General features: G+C 43.3%; 3 protein-coding genes across 4 annotated transcripts; 2 read left to right on the forward strand and 1 right to left on the reverse strand.

The window, feature by feature from the left end:
* Positions 1-6,170: 6,170 nt before the first annotated feature.
* Positions 6,171-7,260, reverse strand: LOC106564945 (gamma-crystallin M2). Its single transcript, XM_014131493.3, has 3 exons — positions 7,119-7,260; positions 6,656-6,898; positions 6,171-6,516 (listed from the first exon to the last, which is right to left on the reverse strand). The coding sequence occupies exons 1-3, from the start codon at positions 7,146-7,148 to the stop codon at positions 6,217-6,219; spliced, it is 573 nt and encodes a 190-aa protein (XP_013986968.2). The 5' UTR covers positions 7,149-7,260; the 3' UTR covers positions 6,171-6,216.
* Positions 7,261-8,837: 1,577 nt separating this feature from the next.
* LOC106564944 (secernin-2) lies at positions 8,838-16,857 on the forward strand. Of its 2 annotated transcripts, XM_014131489.3 has the most exons (9): positions 8,838-8,939; positions 9,775-9,943; positions 10,492-10,673; positions 12,245-12,444; positions 13,028-13,243; positions 13,599-13,764; positions 14,229-14,409; positions 14,702-14,861; positions 14,980-16,857. In XM_014131489.3, exons 2-8 carry the CDS (start codon positions 9,776-9,778, stop codon positions 14,855-14,857), a joined length of 1,269 nt encoding a protein of 422 aa, XP_013986964.2. In that variant the 5' UTR covers positions 8,838-8,939; position 9,775; the 3' UTR covers positions 14,858-14,861; positions 14,980-16,857. The 2 variants fall into 2 exon arrangements, with proteins under 2 accessions (XP_013986964.2, XP_082814973.1); XM_082958847.1 differs by lacking the exons at positions 14,702-14,861; positions 14,980-16,857 and having other exon boundaries at positions 13,944-14,409.
* Positions 16,858-17,693: 836 nt separating this feature from the next.
* On the forward strand, positions 17,694-24,425 carry LOC106564943 (uncharacterized). Its single transcript, XM_014131488.3, has 4 exons — positions 17,694-17,957; positions 20,741-23,360; positions 23,529-23,603; positions 23,833-24,425. The coding sequence occupies exons 1-2, from the start codon at positions 17,895-17,897 to the stop codon at positions 23,060-23,062; spliced, it is 2,385 nt and encodes a 794-aa protein (XP_013986963.3). The 5' UTR covers positions 17,694-17,894; the 3' UTR covers positions 23,063-23,360; positions 23,529-23,603; positions 23,833-24,425.
* The last annotated feature ends 2,345 nt before the right edge of the window (positions 24,426-26,770 follow it).

Raw genomic sequence — 26,770 nt, forward strand, 5'->3', positions numbered from 1 at the left:
TACTGGCAACAGGTCTCTATAGCACAGATTGTATCTCTTAATTGTTATGCATACTTAATCTACTGTAACCTGTTTATATAACCTTCAGTATCAGTTTAATTCTCAATCGTCAAGAGAGCACAATTTACAAAACAGTATCATATCCTTTCATCTTCTGCATGTTACAGGCAGTGTAGGTGCCTTTTCAAAGCTCAGTGGTGCCCAAATACATAGCTGGTCCTCTTACTTTTGCCAAATGAGAGGAAACACTTGTTAACTGTTGTCATACCAATGAAAATACGGAATAAATCCAATCCAACATCACTGCTCTTCACTGCTTTATTAGCCTCTTCTTCTAAAGATTTTATTTTTTCCCTCTCTCAGTTAATTCCTTTCCTGTCACAGCATGTTGGTGGAGTGACTTCAAATCAACTGACAAACAGAGACCACAGACAGAACGGCGGGAAGTGGTTTACTTACTGCCATCTTCTTCTCTTTCTCTGAAGCAGCAGTTTTTAAAACTCTGAGTTTGTATGAATGATGCCTGTACATTGTGTCTACGGTTTGGACTGCAACATAATAGGATACAGATGTATTTTGTTTTGTATCAAATTATGAAATATTGACTCTGATTCACGTTTTCAGTAAAAACAAAAAAGTCCTGATCATAACCATGAATGATACAGGGCCTTCAGAAAGTATTCATAGCCCTAAACTTATTCCACATTTTGTTGTGTTACAACCTGAATTCAAAATGCATTAAATGTATGTTTTTTTTTCACACCCATCTACACACAATACCCAATAATGACAAAGTGAAAACATGCTTTTCAAAATCTTTGCAAATTTACAGCCATTTTCAAGTCTTGCCGTAGAGTTTGTAGCAGATTTAAGTCAAAACTGTAACTCGGTCACTCAGGAACATTTACCATCTTCTTGGTAATCAGTGTGGATTTGCCTTGTGTTTTAGGTTATTGTCCTGCTGAAAGGTGAATTCATTTCCCAGTGTCTGGTGGAAAGCAGATTGAACCAGGTTTTCCTCTAGGGTTTTGCCTGTGCTTAGCTTCATTCTATTTATTTTTTATCCTGAAAAACACCCCAGTCCTTAACGATTACAAGCATACACATAACATGATGCAGCCACCACTATGCTTGAAAATATGGAGAGTGGTACTCAGTAATGTCTTGCATTGGATTTTCCCCAGACATAACACTTTGTAGTAAGGACAAAAAGTAAGTTACTTTGTCACATATTTTGCAGTATTACTTTAGTGCCTTGTTGCAAACAGGATGCATGTTTTGGAATATTTTTATTCTGTACAGGCTTCCTTCTTTTCACTCTGTCAATTAGGTTAGTATTGTGGAGTAACTACAATGTTGTGGATCCATCCTCAATTTTCTCCTATCACAGTCATTAAACTCTGTAACTCTTTTAAAGTTCACCATTTGCCTCATGGTGAAATCCCTGAGGGTTTCCTTCCTCTCCAGCAACTGAGTTAGGAAGGATGCCTGTATCTTTGTAGTGACCGGGTGTATTAATACCCATCAAAAGTGTGATGAATAACTTCACCATGTTCAAAGGGATATTCAATGTCTGATTTATTTTATTTTCTACCAATAGGTGCCCTTCTTTGTGAGGCAACGGAAAACCTCCCTGGTCTTTACGGTTGAATCTGTGTTTGAAATTCACTGCTCGACTGAGGGACCTTACAGATAATTGTATGTGTGGGGTACAGAGATGAGGTAGTCATTCAAATATCATGTTAAACACTATTATTGCACACAGAGTGAGACACAAAACCTCAATTTAATCCATTTTAAATTCAGGCTGTAACACAACAAAATGTGGACAGTCAATGGGTGTGAATACTTTCTGAAGGCACTGTATGTGCGTAGCGTGTTTCAATAAAACAGACTGACTGTGTATTACAACAGAAAACTGTAGCCTACATGCACCGTGCTATAAACGTGCTAAGTGATAAGGGATGTAGGCTTTTCTTCTATACTTACTATCTTTTCCAACCTGTATTGAAAAGTTCACGCAGAAAGAATTCCTTTCAATAGGGGATTGATCTTGTGTGCGTTCTCACTAGTGAAATTAATCTGGATACGCATGTACACAGAGAGGGATCAAGTTGCTGAATTGGGGACCACACACAATGCCTAAATGATGTTTACCAATGTCTTTCAATAGTCAGGCATATTTCCTTGTGAATAAAATTCTTCCAACTCCAAAAGAGACTGTTTAATAACATTTAATTACAGTGCATTTAAGATCAATTACAAGGGGCTTACAAATTCTCTTATGGTTTTAAATCTGTTTAGATGGCACGTTGGCCCCTTTTCTGTCAGTAGTTGCATTTTTTTAAGCGTCTTTCATAAGGTTGTGTGTGTTTCTAAATTGTCTGAGTATGTTCGTGGATTTGACCTTCAACCCCTCAAACTGACATCAAATACCATTTGATAGGGCTTGTACTTAAACTGTAGTCTGTTCAGATGTCAAAGGTGGTTTACCTAAAATTCGGTCCGCCCTCTTCCAGGCGTAGAGCTACTAGTAGGCCTATACACTGTTCACAGCTGGATTTGAACCTCTAGCAGTTGGTCGGAGATGCTTAGTCATATACTGTAAATATATAGTATATCGTATATACTGACAGTACACTGTCTCACAGACTCCATTTCAGGACAGGACACACCATAATTTTGTACCTTAAATCCTTCAGCTATAACCCGGGTGCCAAGAACCCACTATAGACCTCATCCACCCTATGTGTCAACTCATATAAATCCATTCACACTCTCGGAGGCTTATATAGCTCTCTAGTCCTGAGGCACATTCTGTATAGCTGAATCTCTCTAGTCGAATGCGGCAGAAGAATCCCACAAATCCCTATGAAATGAATCATCTATCACGTCGTTGTCACATTGTTGGCCATTCTCCTTGGATTAAAGCTGTTTCATTGAAGTATCCAGAGATAAACAATTCAAGGAACTTATCTTTTGTAGTTTTCTGTTACACCGTTGCCTTCATTCTCCGGTATCATTAAGAGGCGTCTAGATGGATACAAAAAATAAAAATAAATGCAAATGATAAAAGAAGACTATTATCATAATCGTACTCATAGTTGATGTGTTCATGTCTATGGTGTACTAGTTTATTTTCGTTTATGTCTATAGCTTATTTAACTTTTATTTGTACAGATTTGTCTCATAGAGATAAAAAAAATCTAATTTAAATCTAACCTGTTGTAAGTAGCCTAACATTGACTAACCAACCATGAAGCATGTTTTACGTGAGTCCCACGGGAACTACAATGGTGTCTCAGCTAAAGCCTAATATCACCGTTGGAGCCTCCAGAGGGATTGGCCAGGTAAAGCCTCATTTCCCCTCTGAGGGAAAAAAAAGTCAACTAGAGTACACAGTAAGTGTACAGTAGTAGACTTCCTATATCCTTGTTTACTATTCAAAATCCCATAAGAGGAGGTACCGGCTGCCGGGGGTTCTGAGTCTGACTGAGTCACGTTTTTTTTCTTCCCTTCTTCATGCAAACACACCTAGACACTCACTCACCACAGCAGCCCCCTCTCCCTCGCTCTCTGCCTCCCCTTTCAACTTCAAACCCAGTCATTTCTGCAAGCTGCTACTTTGATTGTACCAAACACCTGTATTTTTGGGGAGAGACTTCCTCAGTAGCCCCCGCCTCCCATCTTTGATTGTTAAACAGCAGTGGCGCCGCCATTACTGTCTGAGAGACTGATGCCGCCCTGCTTCCCCTCCTCCTCCTCCACTTAAGTTCCTTTTAAACCAGAACTTGAATTGGTCTCGGAGTACGGCGAGCTCCATTTTATTTTAACCAAATTCCACCATTCCAAAGTATCTCAGTTGTAGATAAAGACTTTGAATCTCATATTCCTGTCTGTGACAGCTGCGTAAATCAGAAAGAATCATAAAATAATCATCATGCCAGGAAGCAGAGCCATAACATTCTAGCTCTAAATCAGCTAGATCATGACTATTCTCCTGAATGTGAGGAAAGTGAGAATCAGAGGTAACTTTAGTAGAAAATGCTGTCAGAGTTGTTTGCCCTGTCTTAGGTTGTATAAACAGTGCAGAAAGAGTGTGAACAGACAAGACACACACACACACACACACACACACACACACACACACACACACACACACACACACACACACACACACACACACACACACACACACACACACACACACACACACACACACACACACACACGGCCCTCTTCCCCTCGCCCTTAATACCAGGCTTTATTATCCAACCTCTCATCCCTGCCATCCTGTCTTCCCCTCCAGATTAATGTCCTCTCCGTTCTCCACCAGCTGTTTCCGTGCCAGAACACCCCTCATCTTCCCGGGCCGCTGGCCTCTTGGTTCAGGTGGTGGATGGTAGTCAGTCTCTGGGGTTGGGCCATAGGGCCGCATTGTCGCAGTGCCTGCGTGTCTGTGAGAAAATAGCCGCCCTCACGCCCATTAGCAGGAGTGTCAGTGTGTTGACATCGCCACATGCCAGAGCACCTATGTAAATAAGAATTTGGTCATAATTGAGGTTATTTAAAAATTAATTACCTGTATAGACAGCTTTAAGGGAAGAGCCTTGTGCTACATAGCTAAACGTTTTGGAGGGCCCCCACCTTTTGTTGATGAAATAAAATTAAATGAAAGCCTTTCACTTTATTCATTTGGACTAAATCAGAAAATGTTACATTTTAGATTACAATACCATTTTGTTCATCATAATGCAACTAAATATAGAGATGTAATGTTAACTTACGTAAATATGCTGTGTACGTCATCAACCGGTGTTTGTTTTGAGAGTGACTTGGGGTGGGGGGGTGTACGCCCACTGTGTGTTTGTTTGTTATAAAGTGTGTCTGTTTTGTTTAGTCTGTGTGTGGTATACGTGAGTGCGTAAGTGTGTGTCTGACTGTGTGTGCATGTGTGTGTGTGTGTGTGTGTGTGTGCGTGCGTGCGTGCGTGCGTGCGTGCGTGTGTGCGTGTGTGTGTGTGTGTGTGTGTGTGCGTGCGTGCGTGTGTCAGTCTGAGCGGTGTTAACTGGGTGTGGCTGTCTGTGCCAGAGGTGGGTGTTTACTTTTCAGGGCTTTTAGTTTATTGTTTGTGTCTTAGCACAGACAGGATGTGCAGAGGTTGTCAGCATGGTTCATGAGATGAAAGAGCGGGGGGGGTGTAGTCGAGCCAGTTAGATAGCAGGCTGTCTACCTGAAAGAATCCAAGCCTGCTGCCTCCACCTCTACATACATTCCAAATGTGCTGCACAGTGCCACAAGGAAACACCTTTCACCACCTTAGTGCTTTGACATTCTTTTTCCTAGACACTCAACACCCAAACAAAGCTGGGCATAGCTGAGCACTGATATGGCCAAGTGTTCAACGACAACTGGAATCACAAGCCAAAAACCTGGAGGTTAAAGGTGTTTGTGTTTATACTTCACTTTCACAGGTATCATTTCATATGTGTGGACGACATTAGGCTTAGGCAACAACGGGAAATCCATTAGCTATTGATCAAAGCGCGTGAAGAGACTTGTAGACTTGTAGACTTGGAATGGACTCAACCCCTTTACTGGTGCCAAACATATTAGTTACAGAATGTAATAACAATGTCCTAAACTTAATTTTGACAGCAATTTCAGAAATGCTGTTTGGCTGGTTTATATAGTTTCCTTTTGTATTGCCAAGTTACTTCCATCGAGTATCATTGTCAAAACAAATAAACTCACAGACAGGGTCAGTGTCCTGAGGCTGACAGTCTAGTCCAGCTACAAGACCACCAACTGTGATGTAACATTGAGAGTTTTAGCACTGAAACAATTTGCATAGAAGGCCTAGTGCATGTTTTGCACGACAATGAGTGACAACTAGATACATACATACGTCATATCTTAATTTGATCACTCTGTTGTTGCTGCGAATCTTCCTGCGCTAAATGAAAATACCATCAAATAAAAGATGGCATTATGTACTGTCGCATCATATGAAACATTTCATCTCAAATCCAAAATACTCCAAATTTTAATTCTTAGCTTCACTGTCCAAATACATATGTAGGAGAGTGTATATGACAAGGGATGAAGGTGTGTGAACAACAAATCAGCAGGCACATTTTTTGTCACATAAAAAAAGGGAAAGATTTAATAGGTTTGTGAATTATTTTATTCAATGGCTTTACTGGCTACGGGTATTTAGTACCAGGAGTCCATGATACGCCTCATGCTCATGAACCTCATACCACTCATGCCGCCCATGGCTCCCATTCCCATGCCCATGCTGAAGTTGCTGTACTCTCCAGGCCTCATGTACATCATCCTGCCTCTGAAGTGGGGCTGCTCGTACATCAGCCAGTGGCCTTCCATCACGTTGCAGGACTGGCATTTGGACATGCGATAATGATCCATGATGTTGTCGCAGTCGTCCATCATCTCGTGCATCTGACCTCCGAAGTTCTCTCTCTCGTAGATCCTCATCCTGTAGTTTCGTCTGTGCTGTTGGGATAAAAGTACAGCTTTCATTGACGAGATCATTATTTAGAACATTGTTTAATATGAGAGTGTGAACTTTAAAATATGTTTTACCTTCAATGACAAGATGTGACTATTTTAAGCTGAGATATTTTCAACCTACCATGGCGATCATGCGGCAGGACTTGATGCAGTCACTCATTCCAAAGTGCTGAATGTAGTCAGGGTACTCGCCCCTCCTCATGAAGTACTGGTTTCCCATGTAGTTGTTGCGGTTGTACAGCATCCAACAGCCACTCTCAACCCTGCAGGAGTAGCACCTGCTCAGGTAGGAGCTCATGTCACTGCAGTCACTGCTGCACTCATAGGAACGACCCTGGAAATTCCTGTCCTCGTAGAAGATGATCTGAAAATAAAATGGAATAATTATGAATTCAATAATTGTATGAAAGAAACATTTTTAGAGACATTTGAGATAGTCTACTATTCAGTCACAATGGCAACCAGGATATTAGGATGAGTCAAACATTAATGTTTTAGTTTGTGGTGCTAGAGCACTAGAGCCCTTTTGTATACCAATCTAGAAAAATGTTGGTATGTATTTTCAAAACTTTCCCAGTGCTTACCTTGCCCATGTTCATGTTGGTGGTGGACATGTTTGCTAACTGTGCTGCTGGTCGCTGCTCCTGAACTGACTTCCTACCTGGTTTAACCCTTTATTTTATACCAGACCAAACCCAAAGAATCGTTAGCTTCATTGTTCAAACCCCTGACCCAGCAACATGCTATGGAGGCCTATTGAGGCCACTGAGGTTACATCCACCTTTCCAGAAAGGCAGCTTTTCAATTGGTTGTTTATCTTACAAAGTAACATAAAGCCTTTTGAGAGTTTACTCTCAAATTACTCTCAAATTTGAAAGTTCTTCATACATAAGTTTTCAAATCGTACTTGAAAGATAACTTTTATTGACTAAAAAAGGACATTTCCTGAAGTAAATTTGTGTGCTTGAAAGTCTTGAAGTATTTATGGTTGTGAAATAGTAGTATAGTGGTAGTGGTAGCAACAGCTGTAGTAATGGTAGGAATAGTATTGGTAGTAATTGGATTTTCATAGGCTATGGGTTAGTTATAGTTACCTATTTTGGGGTGGTTTGTTGGTTTGGAGTTATTATAGTGGGTTATAGTGGGCTAGTATAGTAAGATAGAGTGAGTACTATAGCATCATTAGCCATATTATGTGTTTTTAAGCTCTCAAAGGTCTTTAGTTTGAACATTCTGAAAGTTTTGTGGTAGTGATTTCAGTTTAGAATGTTGAACCCTGCGTTCTGCCTTTAAAATGAAATGGGATATAACAAGCTTTATAGTTTATGAAGTATGAATGGTCGCAACTAACTGTGTTGATTCAGTCCGCACATGTCCACATTGGGTTGGTGTTTTAAATTATTATAGTTCAAAAAGTACATGTGGTATAAACAATCTTCTGAAAAGCAATCTAAGTTGAGTCAGTCTGCACATTTCAACTTTGGGTTGGTGTTTGTAGCTGAAACAGTTCAAAAGCAGGGGCAAATCCACATTTTGCTTTAAATCTATGGAGCTTTTATGCAAATTTCAAACAGTTATGTTCAAAAAGTATACATAGTATCAAAAGGCTGCATACAAGCACACAATTACAGACCATCTGCACGTCTTAAAGATTGAATGGAGATTCTAGTTTTAACGGTTCTAGAGGAGTAGCGGCTCCATTTTTTACCTGTCCTCTCCATTTACACCTATGGCCATTAAAAGTTATTGGGGTTTATGCTAGTGTTTGTAGTGTGAAAGGTAAGCTATAAGTAGTATAAAAAAGTATTGTTCTTACAACCTGAAGACAGCAAGCCTGCACGTTTTAAAGTTGTTTTGGTGTTGGTTGCTTTTACAGTTTTGGGCTACAGGTGGAAACAGAAGGAGAATAATAAGTATGTCGGATTGTCGAAGTTGTTCTGGCTTTCAGCAAGCACATCCAATGATTTTACATGTTAGCACAAACAGATCTGGGACCAGGCTATTAGTGCGCTGAGAATAAAAACATTCTGGTTATTAATCATTATAGTGTAGCCTACATTCCATGGATCGGATGGATATGCACTTTTTGAGCAATTCAATTGTCTATTTGATAATAGAATATAGAGGACTTAAATCTAAAAAGTTGTGATGATGTATTCTTGAATCATGTGGCAATGTTTCCAATTACTTTATTTGGAACAATTTATTTGTGTGCTTGTTACACCAACATTTGTTGTCTAATTGTTGAAAAGGGCTATACACTTGTTTTTCTGTTATGTATTTGCAGCAAGTAATCAACGAGCCGAGACCTTTAAATACAACCTTTGGATACGATCACGTGGTACAGTAGCTCCACTACAACCTGCCTTCTCTTTGCTACCGCGTCTGGTTTTGCGATTAAAAAGGTAACAATTTTCCTGTAGGAATTTGCAACATATCAGTAGCTACAGTAGCCCTATTGCTCAACAGATTATAATGACAGCCAACCCTTGGATTGAAGTGAAATGACAGTCGTTTATTTGTGCATTTTAGCGTGATATCTCCTGAAACCGGGAAGGGACAAGGGCACATCGCTAACGTTACCGGTTTATATAGGCCCTATTTTAAATAAACGTTTGACTAAAGGCCATTTTAGGATATAATGTCTCCACAAGACTTCGATCACTTTGGTTCAAATGCTTCCGAATTTTATAATAGGATAGCGTTACTAAATAGCCATGTTGATAAGAAGAAGGAGACGACAAGGACCATTCGGATTTGTAAAGATTACCGAGAAGTGCAGTGCTCAAGACTGCCTCCTTATCGCTCTGTTTGTGAAGGGATGGGCAATGCACAAGTTGACAGGAAGAACATATTATACCTGAGACTTCCCTAAAGATACTGTATCTTTACAGTTATGGATGCCTTATGTCACGTGTGCCCATTCTATAGGCTTCTTAGGCTATATACAATAGTCAGAGTGGGAAATGAAACGGGAAAACTGTAAAAACATGACTAATTGATAGTGAATAGTGACAGTGATACACAGTATGTGTATATTATTGAGTTTGCTTAAACGCTTCTACAATTTATTGACCAACATAACTATGAGTCTTCCTGAATTTACCGATGTATGACTAAGGCTAGGACTTTTTCCTGATCATTTGACCTGACCAGGAAAAACTCCTGGCCTCCGATATGATAGCAGATTATTTCCTGGTAATATATTTATGGTGTTTGTTTGTCCTCTTGTTCGTGCAGGATGGCAGAGCATGAGCCACCCCTCTCGTGTGACTGCTTTGTGTCCTTGCCCCCTGGCTCGCAAGATGATCACGTGATTTTTGGGAAGAACTCAGACCGTCCTAGAGATGAGGTCCAGGAGGTTCTTTACTACCCTGCAACCAGTCACCCATCTGGGACCATGCTGGAGGTAAGCTAGGCCTAGCTTCACTTCTCCCCATAGATTGACCCTGCTGCAAATTACAAGCCTGCTACCATCTTGGATCGGGGCTCTCTTGAAAAAGAGATTTGATCCCAATGAGATTAAACCTGGATGAAGCATGGTTAAAGAACTCAATCTGCCCTCTGAACATTGTATGTAGGCCTGTAGTCAGAGTTATGTTAAAAATGGTCACAACAGGTGTTTTGCTCTGTGACCAACATCACTAATTGGATTAGAGTTGTTTTCACTAGTCAGTCTGGGCAATATAATGGAGAAGGGTTATCAAACCTCTAAAATACCCCACCTTGGTATACACAATCAACATTTTCTAATTTACTATTCTCAAAGTTTAAAGTTTGAATGATAGACTATAATTTATATGTATTTTCACGCCTTTGTGTTATCAACGGTTTATACGACAGGCTTAAGGTATTGGCTGAGTATGTGTTGGTATGGTTTGCCAGTAGATTTGATGTTACAATCAAAAACAAAAGAGAATTGGACAACAATGTAAGTCTCCATCTCGCCTCCTGCAGTGCACGTACGTTCAGATCCCCCAAGCAGAACACACCCATGCTGTGGTCCTCAGCCGGCCTTCCTGGCTGTGGGGGGCTGAGATGGGGGCCAACGACAAGGGGGTCTGCATTGGAAACGAGGCTGTGTGGACCCGCGAAGCTATCGATCCAGGGGAAGCCCTGCTAGGAATGGACCTGGTTCGGTAAGCACAGCTAACCGTAGGCCAGCATACCAAACAGTAGTGTTGTTTTGGGGACCAAGGAAATCCTAACTTCAGAATCACCTCCCGATCCGAAAGATAGAGAGACGAGCTGGCTGGGCTAGCTGGCTGTTTGGTCAGGTTCCAGGTTCCTGACCGAGCGGTCTGATTGAATGACTTGCCGGGCTATTTCAGACAACATTGGATCCGAGGACCAGGAACGATAGGGTAGCACTACCCTTTGAGAATCAATTTACTAACTTCAGAATCACATCACTCAAAGTTTGGTGTGAATAATCAATGCATTGATGTAATTGGAACATTTGTTGAAAAGTAGATATACTTAGTCAGCCCGTAGTCAGAAAAGCAATATAGGGCTATGCAGTAGCAGATGGGCTACAGTAAATGTACAAGGTAGACTTCCTTCATCACAGGTTAATACTTACATGTGTGCGTAGGGACTAGTCATGTAAACAAAGATAGGCCTACTGCCGAAACATTTCTATAGGAGTTTTGATTGAATCTGGCCCAAGTGTGTTTTCACTTATGTCATAAAGCTGTCTTTACATTGTCATAAGCATAACATTTAAAGGATTTTATAACGCTCACGCACCATGGAGCGTATTGAAGTGTAACGCTGAACAAATCATTGTAACAGTTAGCAGTTGGCAATGGCAGCCGCAGGTTGGTCCTGTTGTACCACTGACTGCAGTGATATAGCAGCAGCAGGACTAACCTACTCCAGGGGTTGCTGCTCTGTGGCTGACCCTATGCTGCTCTGTGGCTGACCCTATGCTGCTCTGTGGCTGACCCTATGCTGCTCTGTGGCTGACCCTATGCTGCTCTGTGGCTGACCCTATGCTGCTCTGTGGCTGACCCTATGCTGCTCTGTGGCTGACCCTATGCTGCTCTGTGGCTGACCCTATGCTGCTCTGTGGCTGACTCTATGCTGCTCTGTGGCTGACCCTATGCTGCTCTGTGGCTGACCCTATGCTGCTCTGTGGCTGCCCCTATGCTGCTCTGTGGCTGACCCTGTGTTGCTACCAGCCTCGCAGCTGTGTGTATGTGTGGTGTCCGTGGAATAATATAAGACAGAATTTTCTATTCTATTTGATTCTATTCTACTCATGATCTATTCTATTCTACCACTATTCTATTCCAGTTTCCCAACCCTGGTCCTCGAGTACCACCAACAGTACACATTTTTATTGTAACCCTGGACAAGCACACCTGATTCAACTTGTCAACTAATCATCAAGCCCTCAATGAGCTGAATGAGGTGTGTTTGTCAAGAGCTACAACAAAAAATTTGTACTGTTGGGGGCACTCGAGGACCAGGGCTGGGAAACACTGTTCTATTCTACCGGTATTCTACTCTGCTCTACTCTATTCTACTCTATTCTACTCTACTCCTTTCTACTGCTCTACTCTACTCCTCTACTCTACTCTATTCTACTCTATTCTACTCTACTCCTTTCTACTGCTCTACTCTACTCTATTCTACTCTACTCTACTCTACTCTACTCTACTCTACTCTACTCTACTCTACTCTACTCTATTCTATTGCTTGACAGCTTGGGGCTTGAGCGTGCGGACACTGCCTGGGGGGCGGTGAGTGTGATCACTGGTCTGCTGGAGCAGCACGGCCAGGGGGGGCCATGCAGGGAGGACCCGGCGCCCTTCAGCTACCACAACTCCTTCCTCCTGGTGGACCGCAGCGAGGCCTGGGTCCTGGAGACTGCCGGCAAGCTCTGGGTGGCACAGAAAGTCACAGGTGAGGAAACTGTTGTAACACCGTGGGAGCTGTAGTGTGAATGGACTTTGGGGGGGGGGGGGACTGAGGGTGGCACAGGAAGTTACATGGTGAGAAAATTGCTCTAACATCACTGGAGCTGTAGTGTGAACATAAGTTTTGAATCAGAGGTTAGTTTTGGGGTAATGTCTGTTAAGAAGTAAAATCTCACGTAACCTGGTCAGCTGAGTTATTCATTTCTTTGTTCATTCAGTCCGTGTTAGAAATTGAGAGTGGGAAATATGAAGTCCCCACCCTCGCATAAAGAAATCTCTCAGCCAAAGAAGTTTTAGCACCGCCTTCACCCAATCATGATACATGCAAATAACCAGTGACGAAAACCCCAAAACCAGAACTAATGCTGCTCCTTATCTCATACATCCCATTCAGTCTCTGCAGATTCTTCAGTCTACAAGCAACATCTGCCCACAGGAGATTATTTTTGTGGTTTTACCCTTATGGTTAGGATAGTGGGAGGGTAAGCTGTGTATATCTGTGCATATTTGAGCAACTTCTACCAGCAGCATACAACCATGCACCCCCCACCTGTCTTTGCTTCCCACAGAGGGGGTGAAGAACATCTCCAATGCACTGACCATCGGGACGGATATCTCGGCTGAGCACCCAGAGCTGCGGAGTGTGGCCCAGGCCCAGGGTTGGTGGAGCGGCGAGGGAGAGTTCTGCTTCAACGAGGTGTTCAAGTCTGAAAACCCCCCCGCCAGGATGGAACTGGCCAAGAAGCGCTACAGTGGGGGCACACAGCTCCTCCAACAGCATGATGGTGAGGGAGACTATTCTTTCTATTCTAATCTAATCTCATTCAACTTATTCAACTCCTTAGAACTGTAAAAACTCCCAAAATGATGTTAAAGCAGGCTCTATTAACAACACTATACATGGTTGGTTTGGGTGCCGTATTGTTTATACAGCTATTTTTATTACATGTAATAAAGGCCTGGTATCCCCTCTTACCATAGAAAGTACATCACATGTAACTAGCTATGTAATTTCCTGTCTCCTGCCATTTCCTGTCTCCTGCCATTTCATGTCTCCTGCCATTTCCTCTCCGGTCGGCATTCCCATAAAAATAGACGACTAATAACCTACTTAGACGATACATTTTCTGGGTTCCCCAGGTTCTGTGACGGCCGAGGTGATGATGTCCATCCTGAGGGACAAGCCCAGTGGAATCTGCATGGACTCTGGGGGGTTCCGCACAACTGGCAGCATGGTGTCCATCCTGCCCCGCGACCCCAGCCTGCCGTGCATCCACTTCCTCACTGCCACCCCCGACCCCTCCAGGTGCGTCACCTCACCGGCCTGGTCCCAAACGAATCACTCTGACCCTAACCCCCTTGTTGTCTACTCCTTGTGTTTAATCTTAATGAGCTGGATAAGTGTGTGAGAAATGTTTAGGAAACTCCTCCTAGCTTACCAGAGAGCTATGTGGTAATGTTGCTATTTTGCTGATACCTTTCCAGTTTTTTCAGATTGGCAAGAGGGACTCAACAAGGGTGTAGGAGAAGTGGCAAGGGATTGGTTTGGAACCAGGCCCAGGAACCCCTCAGGCTATCTGGAAGTGCTTCTTAAGATTCAGACTCAGATACGCTCTTTGCCATTTATCTCTGTATCGCTCTTTTTCATCTTCATCATTTCCCCCTTTGGCAAAACTGTGTCTTGATAGGAGTTTCTCTGTGTCTGTGTGTTTCATTTGGTCCTTACCACCTCCCCTCCTCCTCCTACGGGGCTGTCCTCCGTCCTGCCAGGTCTGTTTTCAAGCCTTTTATCTTCTCTGAGTCTGTGACCCCAGTGTCGAGGGTGATCTCCCCACAGTACGGCCCAGACGACCCGGTCAGGAAGCAGCCGCGCTTCCAGAGCCAAGTGGACCGCAGGCACGACCTGTACAAGGCCCATGAGGGGGCCCTGCAGACTATGGAGACCAACCCGGTACGTGTAGAAGGGGTTAGAATGAAATATGGGTCGAATATGCCACGGCCGAATGTAATAGGCTACACTTTCATAGAGTAGTTTTAAAAAAATATATATATATTTTTTTTACATTGATGAGTGTGGGTATGGACTGATGGATATTGTGTTACGTACATCACCGACTTTGAACTTTTATAATTCCCTATAAACTTCACAAATTGCTGTTTGTCAGGTCTTGTCTGCTTGTGCTTGTGTGTGGGGGGGCATTCATGTGTGTATTTTTGCGTGTGTGTGTGTTTCTGTACCTCAGGACGCAGGGAATGCTCTGACGGAGACATTGAGGATGTTGGAGGGCCAGTGTCTGACGGACATATCAGCCCTGCTCAGTGGAGAAATACCAGCAGATGAGGAACTGGGGGACCTGTTCTTTGACTGTGTGGACACGGAGCTGAAATTCTACCAGTGAGGAGGTAAGAACTGTGTGTGTGTGTGTGTGTGTGTGTGTGTGTGTGTGTGTGTGTGTGTGTGTCAGAAGTACAGTGACCTTCTCATTACGCCAATGCTGCCTCCAATTTCTCTCTGTTACAGCGCCCTCATGTGGAGATTGCTAGTGCTTGCAGATCGGCAGGAGATGGCCCTGGGACTGTTACATCTTGTGCTCCTGTTAGATTGGCTCCCTTCCGTCTCACGCATACGAACCCCCTGATGCCATTCCATCCATCATTAACACAGAATATAAATGTCTTAACGTTCCATGGGATTGGAGCATCATTATCATTTGTATCACTTTAGGGAGCAATGCTCGCCCCACATTAGTGAGTATGTGATAGACCACTACAGGAGTGTACATTATCAGTCAAAAGTTTGGACACACCTACTCATTCAAGGGTTTTTCTTATTTTACCATTTTCTACATTGTAGAATAGTAGTGAAGACGTCAAAACTATGAAATAACACACATGGAATCATGTAGTAACCAAAAAAGTGTTAAACAAATCAAAATATATTTGATATTCTTCAAAGTAGCCAGCCTTTGCCTTGATGACAGCTTTGCACACTCCTGGCATTCTCTCAACCAGCTTCACCTGGAATGCTTTTCCAACAGTCTTGAAGGAGTTCCCACATATGCTGAGCCCTTGTTGGCTGCTTTTCCTTCACTCTGCGGTCCATCTCATCCCAAACCATCTCAATTGGGTTGAGGTCGGGTGATTGTGGAGCCAGGTCATCTAATGCAGCACTCCATCACTCTCCTTCTTGGTAAAATAGCCCTTACACAGCCTGGAGGTGTGTTGGGTCATTGTCCTTGAAAAACAAATGAGAGACCCACTAAGCGCAAACAAGATGGGATGGCGTATCGCTGCAGAGTTCTGTGGTAGCCATGCTGGTTAAGTGTGCCTTCAATTCTAAATAAATCACTGACAGTGTCACTAGCAAAGCACCCCCACACCATCACACCTCCTCCTCCATGCTACACGGTGGGAACCACACATGCGGAGATCATCCGTTCACCTACTCTGCGTCTCACAAAGACACAGTGGGTGGAACCAAAAATCTCACATTTGGACTCTCAGATTTCCACCGGTTTCTTTGCAGCAATTTGACCATGAAGGCCTGATTCACGCAGTCTCCTCTGAACAGGTGATGTTGAGATGTGTCTTACTTGAACTCTGAAGCTTTTATTTGGGCTGCAATCTGAGGTGCAATTAACTCTAATGGACTTATCCTCTAAAGCAGAGGTAACTGTGGGTCTTCCTTTCCTGTGGTGGTTCTCATGAGAGCCAGTTGCATCATAGTGCTTGATGGTTTTCGCGACTGCACTTGAAGAAACTTTCAAAGTTCTTGAAATGTTCCGGGTGGACTGACCAGTAATGATGGACTGTTATTTTCTCTTTGCTTATTTGAGCTGTTCTTGCCATAATATGGACTTGGTCTTTTACCAAATAGGGCTAACTTCTGTATACCACCCCTACTTTGTCACAACACAACCGATTGCCTCAAATGCATTAAGAAGGAAAGAAATTCTATAAATTAACATTTAACAAGGCACACCTGTTAATTGAAATGCATTCCAGGTGACTACCTCATGAAGCTGGTTGAGAGAATGCCAAGAGTGTGCAACGCTGTCATCAAGGCAAAGGGTGGCTACTTTGAAGAATCTCAAATATAAAATATATTTTGATTTGTTTAACACTTTTTTTGGTAACTACACAATTCCAAATGTGTTATTTCATAGTTTTGATGTCTTCACTATTATTCTACAATGTGGAAAATAGTGAAAATAAAGAAAAACCCTTGAATGAGTAGGTGTTCCAAACTTTACTGGTACTGTATGTATGTGACTATGTGTAGATCTGTTTCACATTAAAACACCTACTGTAAGTACACCATTTGTAAAATGTGCTATTCATTGTTACAAGTGAATGGGGGATAGTTGACTGACTGCCCCGATAAAATTTTAGCTCTGTCTGCTGATGTGTCCTGTATTTATTAACACTGTAGTTTAAAACAAACACTGCGGTATTCAATTCAGTGATTCAGTATGTGATTCAGTAAATTCTAACTCCGTCCTGTTGGTGGCAGTTTTGCACTTCCAATCCTATAAAATATCCTAGCTCACAGCTTCAGAAGTCACCTAACCAAAGATTGTCTATTATATTGACAAGATCTTTAAGTGACCGCTCTAACAATGAAAATGGAAATACATGTCCTAAAAAATTGAAGACAGGTTTGAGGCGGCGAGATCAGGTGGGACCATTCAGCCAATGAGAGGGCAGATACGCGTTTGAACAACACCCATAGAGATTGATAGAAGACATCTCTTTATCTGCTATTTTTGTATCGGTAAATTTTATTTTTCGTTGTCTGAGTTCTTCCAACTCATTGGAATGCCCACCCAGTTGACTACTTTAAAATAGTGGAAGCCCTCAATTTCAATGTCCATGCTAAAACAGGTTACATCCATGATGTGTCCTCTATCTCTATGGCACAACTCTGATATAAAATCTTTCTGTTTTAAATTGCCGAAATGCCACGTGCATCCACTTATATTGGTGCATTCGCATAAACCTAGCCATTACGGAACTTCTATTCGATCAAATAGGCCTGACGTAGCAAATAAGGATAAAAAAATTTGTTGACCAAATTTGACACGCTCTCATTGACCTCAATACAAAAATTCCTCACTTCCTGGGCTTATTATTGTCATTGCCAGATTTTGGGTGGAGTAAAACCTCAAATCTTGCCTCTTGCTCTCTGACCTTACGTAGTCCCCACATCTGTTTTTCAGTGGAAACGGAAGTTAGGCTGAAAATACTGTATCCGTGAAAACCGGAAACATCCGCTTTCTCCCAACCCCGCTGGAGAGGTATGACTGGGAAAGCTAACTAGCTGTGAAACCACAGTTTATAAACCTTTTTATTTCTACTATAATACTTCAATGTTGTTTTCAAGTCAAAGAGCTCAGAGGTAGGGCGATCAACATTTTTGAACCCTCAAAATCCAGAATGAGACGACACACAACATATGATGAAGACCTGCGAGATGCTACCAGGAGGAAAAGCGAGAAAGTAAATAATCATTTTTGTCACTTCTTGCACATGCATTTCCAGAAGTATTGGCAATGTGACTATTTACATTTGGTGATTTAATTTATTTGCCGGTACCTTCCTGACTGGCATACTTATGTTTACATAGCCAGCCTGCTCTGAAAATGACATTAGCTAACGTTAGCTAATCTAACGTAAGATAGCTAGTTGCTAGGAAACTCTGATCTGCTTCTAAAATATGTGGACAGGATTTTTTTTAATATAATGTTTTTACAAGTTTAATTCAATGTAACGGGTATGACAACCAACTAAACTGTGTCTGACCTACCACATGCATGCACATCCACATCCAAGCATTCCTTACCAATTCGCTCAATTACCAAACTTCAGGTTTTATTTTGAAGATGCATATATTGTACATTTTGCAAGTTAGGAAAATAGTGGTTTGCCAAGTGTTCCCTGTGGCTCAGTTGGTAGAGCATGGTGTTTGCAACGCCAGGGTTGTGGGTTCGATTCCCACGGGGGGGGGGGGGGCAGTACAAAAAAAAAATGTATGCATTCACTACTGTAAGTCGCTCTGGATAAGAACGTCTGCTAAATGACTAAAATGTAAAATGTAAATGTAAGTGGATTCTTCTGTTCCATGCGCTGGCAGTCGAAATACAGAACAGAGAACAGTGTAGGTATGAGTTTCCTCCGTGTATTTCCAACACACAAAACTAACGCACAGCTAACTGTCTCACTTACTATTTACTACATCTACTACTACAAACCCAAGGTTATTATTTTATTTTATTAGGCGCCCTGTTAGCTGTTGTCAAGGCAGCAGCTACTCTTCCTGGGGAACGCAGAAATAAAACGTCATACCACCGGTGTAAAATAAACCGATGGCTGTCCATGGTGCTGAAATTGCGAGGGCATCTCTAGCTTTGCTTTGGCTAATGGATAAATGTTTATTGGTAGGCCTATTTGGTAGTCATTTTCTCATGTTAAGCCTAACATTTCAGGAAGCTATACATGTTGTCGCAATGTTGCCATTTTTAGACTGCTGACTGGTGCCAATAATGTAATTACTTGTCCAGTAATTAAAGTTGGAAATTCAAACATTGCAGATGGTAAAATAATGTTTTTACGCAACAGCATACTAATCAGCTACCAATGGATTGTTTATAATATACAACTGTCCTGTTTAGGCTACCTGAACCTGCATGACATGAGCCGTCCTCGTGCTCTCTCCTAGCTTGGATAGAAAGTTGTTGTGCGTAAAACCAGTCTATTAATGCCAAGTAATAGTCAGTCCACCCTCAAAACACTAGTTTACTAGGGATTGTTTCATTATTCAGTGTACATTCTATAGCTATGTACTGTATTTAGCTGCTTTTTGATAAAAAATTACACATCAAATAGCCTAACAAGTTTTCTCCCGAGTGGCGCAGTGGTCTAAGGCACTGCATCTCAGTGCTAGAGGCGAAACAACAGACCCTGGTTTGATCTCGGGCTGTATCACAACCGGCAGTGATCGGGAGTCCCATAGGGTGGCACACAATTAACCCAGCGTTGTCCAGGTTAGGGGAGGGTTTGGCCGGGGTAGGCCGTCGTTGTAAATAAGATTTTGTTCTTAACTGACTTGCCTAGTTAAAATAAAAACTGGGAAAAAGTATTTGGCTTGAGGGTAAAATCAGCCACTATTTATTGATGAACTCAGCGGGTTTTGACTGGCTAATAGCTTACACAAATAGGCTGCAATATTCAAGGTAAATTAAATCTAACTTGAGAGTCTCCTGAAGTCCTCATTTTTTTTGTGCAAATCTTTTCACCGCGGCCTGTAGATCCTTGCGGCCCCGACTGTTTTATTCTTGAATAATACATGCCAAGATATACCTGAGAGAAGGGACTGTTCATATTTGCAACCACACAACTCAAACACCGGTTCACCAGTATGAACGAAATCGCAAACCGCTTTTTTTGTTCAAGCCTCAAGAACGGTTGTCCGCTAAATATGATAATCTGAGTTTGCATCTGCAAATGTATTGTCTGTCCATTTATCCAGACGACCTGTCCATAGAGCTTTCTATACGTTAATTTCTTTCCGTAACGTGTTGAAGCCGGCAATTAAGGCGAATGAGAGGCACAATTAAAGATGTTGCAGAACTGCGGTATTTGAAGCACAACTCACTTCTGACCAGTTTCCCGGATGTTGCTATGGCAATCAATCTGTTTTTACAATCCTTTAACAGTCGCTTCTGCGGAGAGATCGTTTTCTAAACTAAAATTCATAAAGAACTAACTTCGAAGCATTAGGTTCTCGGTCTGATATGCGCATTTGAACACACGAGTAAACTCCACTCATTACACTGGCGCCGTCGTAGCCTTGACCTCGGCATTTGTTCACCGATATCCCCTCAATCAGTGATTGTTTTTTTTATGTTCTTCAAGGCCTGAGGCACTTTTTCGTTCACATTCCTGAAGCTCAAGAAACAAACACTTAGCTTACATATGGAAATTAAAAACGTTAATATTAATTACTTTTTTGAGTGTTACTGTCAAAGTGATGATTAAACGAGAGAAAATAGATGATCTACTTTGAGCCAGGATAGACTGACATACTGACATCCGTGTACATTTAAGGGCCAGACATGCTACTCTGTTCTGGGCCAACTGTACTTTGCCTATGTCTGTCTTTGCAGCACTTGACCATATAACTGGTATGAATCTTGTCAACCTTCATCAATTTTTAAGGTATAAAGCAAGCAGCTGTCTTAGTGGATGGTTATCCATTGATATTCTCTCATGTCTCCTGTTAGGACCCTGAGGATAAACAACACGAATCCACCATTTACTCATTCAGGACACAGGAGCAGGACACAGCAGCCACAGGCTTCCAGCGCTTCCTCAATGTCCTCAACAAAGGGGTGGACATCAACAAGCTCTCAAAGATTGTGAACAACGTGAATGAGTTACCCCCTATGCAGGAGGGCCATCCCAAGACTACCTACAGGAGTGAGTATAAGGGGGGGCCAGCTCAGAGCTCTCAGGATTGCTTGGGGCCCCACAGTAGAGCTCTGCCACAGGACCACAGTCACTCACACATTCGTGGAGAAAGGAGGCCGGATCTCCCACACAGCCAGCTCCAGAGCCTGCTGGAGTCCATCGGGCTAGACCTGGGGGTGGAGGAGTTGGGCCGACTGTCAGACCGGACCAAGGAGAGGCTGTACGGGATGAAGAGAGACCAGGAGAGGAGTCCCTTGATGTCAGACAGGCACTCTAGAACTAGAGACTGGGACAGAGAACGAGACGAGGACACAGAGAGGGACGGATCTAAGAGAAACGGAGAAAGAGACAGAGAGAGAGACTGGGCCAGTTCTGAGCGCGACCGAGAGAGAGACGGGGACAAATCTGAGAGAGATAGGGACAGGCGTTCTAATACCAGAGACAGAGACAGACACTCTGGTCCCAGGGACAGGCGCTCTAGTACCAGGGACAGACACTCTGGTACCAAGGACACTACCAGGGACAGACACTCTGGTTCTAGACACTCTGGTACCAGGGACAGCAACAGGGACAGGCGCTCTAGTACCAGGGACAGCGAGAGAGATAGGCACTCTGATACCAGGGACAGCGAGAGGGACAGGCACTCTGGTACCAGGGGCAGGCGCTCTAGTACCAGGGACAGAGACGAGGACAGGCGCTCTAGTACCAGGGACAGAGACGAGGACAGGCGCTCTAGTGCCAGGGACAGAGACGAGGACAGGCGCTCTAGTACCAGGGACAGAGACGGGGACAGGCGCTCTAGTACCAGGGACAGGCGCTCTAGTACCAGGGACAGGCGCTCTAGTACCAGGGACAGGCGCTCTAGTACCAGAGACAGGGACAGGCGTTCTAGTAGCAGCGACAGAGACAGGGACAGGCGCTCTAGTAGCAGGGATAGAGACAGGGACAGGCGCTCTAGTAACAGGGATAGAGACAGGGACAGGCGCTCTAGTAACAGGGATAGAGACAGGGACAGGCGCTCTAGTAACAGGGATAGAGACAGGGACAGGCGCTCTAGTAACAGGGATAGAGACAGGAACAGGCGCTGTAGTACAAGGGACTGTGACAGAGATGGCGACTGGGACGAAGAAAGTGACATGGATTGGTATAGGAACAAGTCCAAGGAAAGTTCTGCTGAGCTCAACACATACTCCAAGGACCCTATATATCCTTTTTCTCACCCTCCTAATGCATCTATGATGGCAACCTTCTCCACCACCCAGTTCTCTCTGTATACCTGCAAACCCTACGCCAATGCCTTCCCTCCAGGTTGGGGTTATCCCCCTGGCCTTATGCCCCCTGGCTTTAGGCCCCCTGGCTTTAGGCCCCCTGGCTTTATGCCCCCTGGTACCATGCCCCCTGGTATTAGGCCCCCTGGTATTAGGCCCCCTGGTATTATGCCCCCTTTTACCATGCCCCCTGGTACCATGCCCCCTGGTATTAGGCCCCCTGGTATTATGCCCCCTTTTACCATGCCCCCTGGTACCATGCCTCCCTTCCCATACCCCCCCCCTGGGTATCCACCCTACCCCAGCGCCCCACCACATTACTCTAATAGTACAGCAGCCTTAAGCCAGACATACGCATACACGCAGGCTGCTAGAAACCTCCAGCTCTCATCTACTCAGCCTGCTAGTAACCACCAGTTAGCATATATCCCACTCCCATACAACCAGCCCACTGGCACCCTCCAGCAGCTAAACACCAAGTCCACTGGCAACCTGCTCCAGCTCATGAACCTCCAACTCCCAAACAGCAAGCCCGCTAGCACCCGCCAGCTTACATACATTCAGCCAGCTAGCAACCCCCAGGTCAAATCTATCCAGCCTGGTGGGACCCGGCAGCTTACATACATTCAGCCCACTAGCAACCCCCAGGTCACATCTACCAAGCCCGCTAGCACCCGCCAGCTTACATACATCCATCCTGCTAGCAATCCCCAGGTCACATCTACCCAGCCTGATAGCGAACTCAAGTTCACAAGCACGGCTGTACTGACGCCAGCACTGAAAGTGTTGACCCCAGGCCCCATCTCCTTGAGCAAGGCCCAACAACTGAAGGAGCTGTCACCCCCCCCGCTGTCTGCATTACGTTAAGACGGTGGTGCCCAAGGGCAGCAAACGCCGCATGAGACGGTCAAGAGTCACGAGAAACAGGCAGGCGTTTGAAGAAAGGTGTAATAAATACAGGAAAGAGGTTCTGAGAAAGAGGAGAATATATCGAGATCTCCAAGGGAAGAGAGATGGACTGATTGCAAGAGCAGCAGCGAAAGTGGCCGCTCAGTTGGCTGCAAAGTATCCCAGGGCCCTCTCTGAAGCGGAGGCAGAGAGCGATGTTGAAGGGGAGAAAAAACCAATGCCTGAAGAAGTGATTAAAGGGAAACTAAAGAAGAAGGTTTGTGTAATTACTTCTGGAAGTACAGTATTATCATTGGTATGATAGACTTTGGCTTACTTCTATGCTGTTCTCATTTTGTCATTATTGCTTGTGTCTTTTTACTAACGATATTACTCACCATTCAGTCATATTTTTATTGACATGCGATTGTATACCCTTTCTCAGCTTGAAGAGTTCAACCTGAAGATGAAGCGGAAATCGACTCAACAGACACCAACATAAACTCAAAGGCAGTTTGTTGTAAGTAAAAGCAGTAGAAATACTCCATTTATTTAATCAAAGAATCCGTATTCTGGCGTGTTTACTCCACTTTGGTGAAATTTGTAAAGTTGAGTTGTTTCTTAAGTTAATGACCCTGGAATATTTGATTTGGGTCAGTTATGCAGTGATTCTCTTATCAAATCAAGAAAGCATGACTGTTTTTCTATAATAGCGAGTCATTCGTCTCAACTCTTCCTCTTTTCTGCAGATCTTCACTTGGCATCATGAGCTCATCTCCCACTAGAATAGAACCTGCTGCTGACCCATCCAGACGCTATGGACATCAGTTGGCTTACATTGATACCTATCATCCATTTATTGATTTGTAATGACGCTAACAAAGGATTTGTTATCTTTGAGCCACATCCTTTAAGGCTACATATTGAAGATTTTTTTTCAGTGTATGTTCAGATTGGATTTATATGTAGTAGCATGGGTATGGTCAGGGGCTTTTCTTGAAAATGTGATCTGACTAGCAAAAATGATTCCGTATATAGGCTTTTAGCTTTAATTAGGGCCTGGAGTTTTCCTAGGCTAATCATTTGGTCAGGAAAAACTCTTAACCCATTTCTGTGGATCCTCTTTCACTGTGTATATATACAAATAAAGAGTTATTTTATTTCTTTCTTTCTTTTTCTCAAAAAGTAACTTCAATATGGAAGTCATGCTGATGCTCTAAACTATGCTCCACACTCCGTCCTGTTGGTGGCAGTATTGGAATTTGAATCATAAGAAGGTGAAAAAAATCTACAAAAGCAGGTACAGCAGGAAAATAAAATACTTCTTGTCTTTGGCTAGCTAGATCGTTGCTTTTGTACTAGCTAATATATGCATTTTTATGCAATTGCGTGGAACTTGTTTGACGCCTCAAATTCTAAAGTGACACGGCGAACATAATGAGATGGTACCCTCTTTAAGGCCTAAGACGAACGCGGGTGAGGTTGCAGATTGGAGGTAAACAATAGTTTTATAGCTACTGCTTGCACATTATTTTTAAGAATGAGGTAATGTGTTTGGTTATGTTATAAACATTTATTGGGCTATATGCTTTTGTCACGCTCACAGCATGTTCTGAAAATGGCATAGCTACAAGCTAACGTTAGCTACCTAGCTTAGTAGAAGAGGTTCTGTTTCAGATTCATGCAGCTTTAGTATTCTGATCATAGTTAGCATTTATGGCTAACATTTGAAGCCAGCAATCGCGTTCCTCACGCTAGGAACGAATTTCCTCAAGTTATAATGAAAAAGTGCCAGTCGGTCCCAAAACACAAGTTTTATGGAGACTTGTGGGAGTACTGCTTATGACGTCGCCCACTATGCGCTTTCGTTAGCCTGATTGCATCCAGACTGAGAAGTCCGCATTGCATTCCGTGGTCAGCAAGATCTGAACACAATCAGCACAAAGCCACTTCTGAGAAGGTGACAACATTTGGTGCGATTATTCGCAAATGGAAGAAACACAAAAGAACTGTCAATATCCCTCGGCCAGGGGCTCCATTCAAGATCTCACCTCGTGGGGTTGCAAGGATCATGAGAACGGTGAGGAATCAACCCAGAACTACACGGGAGGATCTTGTCAATGATCTCAAGGCAGCTTGAGAATACATATACATGCCCGTCTGAAGTTTGCCAATGAACATCTGAATGATTCAGAGGACAACTGGTGAAAGTGTTGTGGTCAGATGAGACCAAAATGGAGCTCTTTTGCATCAACTCAACTCGCCGTGTTTGGAGGAGGAGGATTGCTGCCTATGACCCCAAGAACACCATCCCCACCGTCAAACATGGAGGTGGAAACATTATGCTTTGTGGGTGTTTTTCTGCTAAGGGGACAGGACAACTTCACCGCATCAAAGGGACGATGGACGGGGCCATGTAAACACACGGCCAAGGCAACAAAGGAGTGGCTCAAGAAGAAGCACAGGTTAAGGTCCTGGAGTGGCCTAGCCAGTCTCCAGACCTTAATCCCATAGAAAATCTGTGGAGGGAGCTGAAGGTTCGAGTTGCCAAACGTCAGCCTCAACCTTAATGACTTGGAGAAGATCTGCAAAGAGGAGTGGGACAAAATCCCTCCTGAGATGTGTGCAAACCTGGTGGCCAACGACAAGAAACGTCTGACCTCTGTGATTGCCAACAAGGGTTTTGCCACCAAGTACTAAGTCATGTTTTGCAAAGGGGTCAAATACTTATTTCCCTCATTAAAATGCAAATAATTTTATATTTTTGACATGCGTTTTTCTGGATTTTTTTGTTGTTGTTCTGTCTCTCACTGTTGAAATAAACCTACTATTAAAATTATAGACTGATCATTTCTTTGTAAGTGGGCAAACGTACAAAATCAGCAGGGGATCAAATACTTTTTCACCCCACTGTAAGTATCAAGTGTAGACACCAGGTCGTGTCTACACTTGACACTTACATGCGACTTATGGTATCAGCAGGGGTGCAACTTCCACTGGGGACGGCGGGACATTCTGAAATTGCATTTTTGTCATTGCTCCCCCCAATTTTGTCATTGCTGTGATACAAAACACAGTATCAGTGTGCTTTAGGACCATGCAGACGCCTTAGAGAGGTCGGGTAGGCTCTTTGGTGGTATCAGCCAGCTGGATTTAGGACCACGCCGACACCACAGAGCGTGCGGACAGGCTCTGTGAAGGAAAAGCTTCTGAAAGGCTGGCTTATAGGACCGTCACTGGAGAGATGAACAAAGGCAGGTGCTATGTGTTGTGCTTTTTCTTTGAGTTGTAAAAGCAAGCAGAGCAGAAACTGGCTACCCTTTATTTGACTGATGCAAGGTAACTGCTGTTTGACTTAACGGGAAAAAATTATTTATTCCCAGTGCTGAGCTAGTAGTGTAGCTAACTGACATGTAACATTAGCTAATGTTTCATCCCCTCTCGACTGAAGTTCTGTCTAAAGTGAATTAACTAGCTACAGTGGCTAGCTAGTAGTTACCACAACCAGTTCAGCTATAGCTATCTCAGCATCTGTCAGGTAGCAGAATTTAACAGCTGTTGTGTGAATGGAAATATTTTGTTTTGTCCTGTTTCAACAGAAGTAAATTAACTTGGCTAGTTTTTGCCAGTTGATGTACCATTAGAGCTAGCCAAAAGTTGTCTGATGCTAGCTAGCTCACTAACTTC

Source organism: Salmo salar, chromosome 12 (assembly GCF_965601325.2).
Source record: "Salmo salar chromosome 12, fSalSal1, whole genome shotgun sequence".
Taxonomy (NCBI): domain Eukaryota; kingdom Metazoa; phylum Chordata; class Actinopteri; order Salmoniformes; family Salmonidae; genus Salmo; species Salmo salar.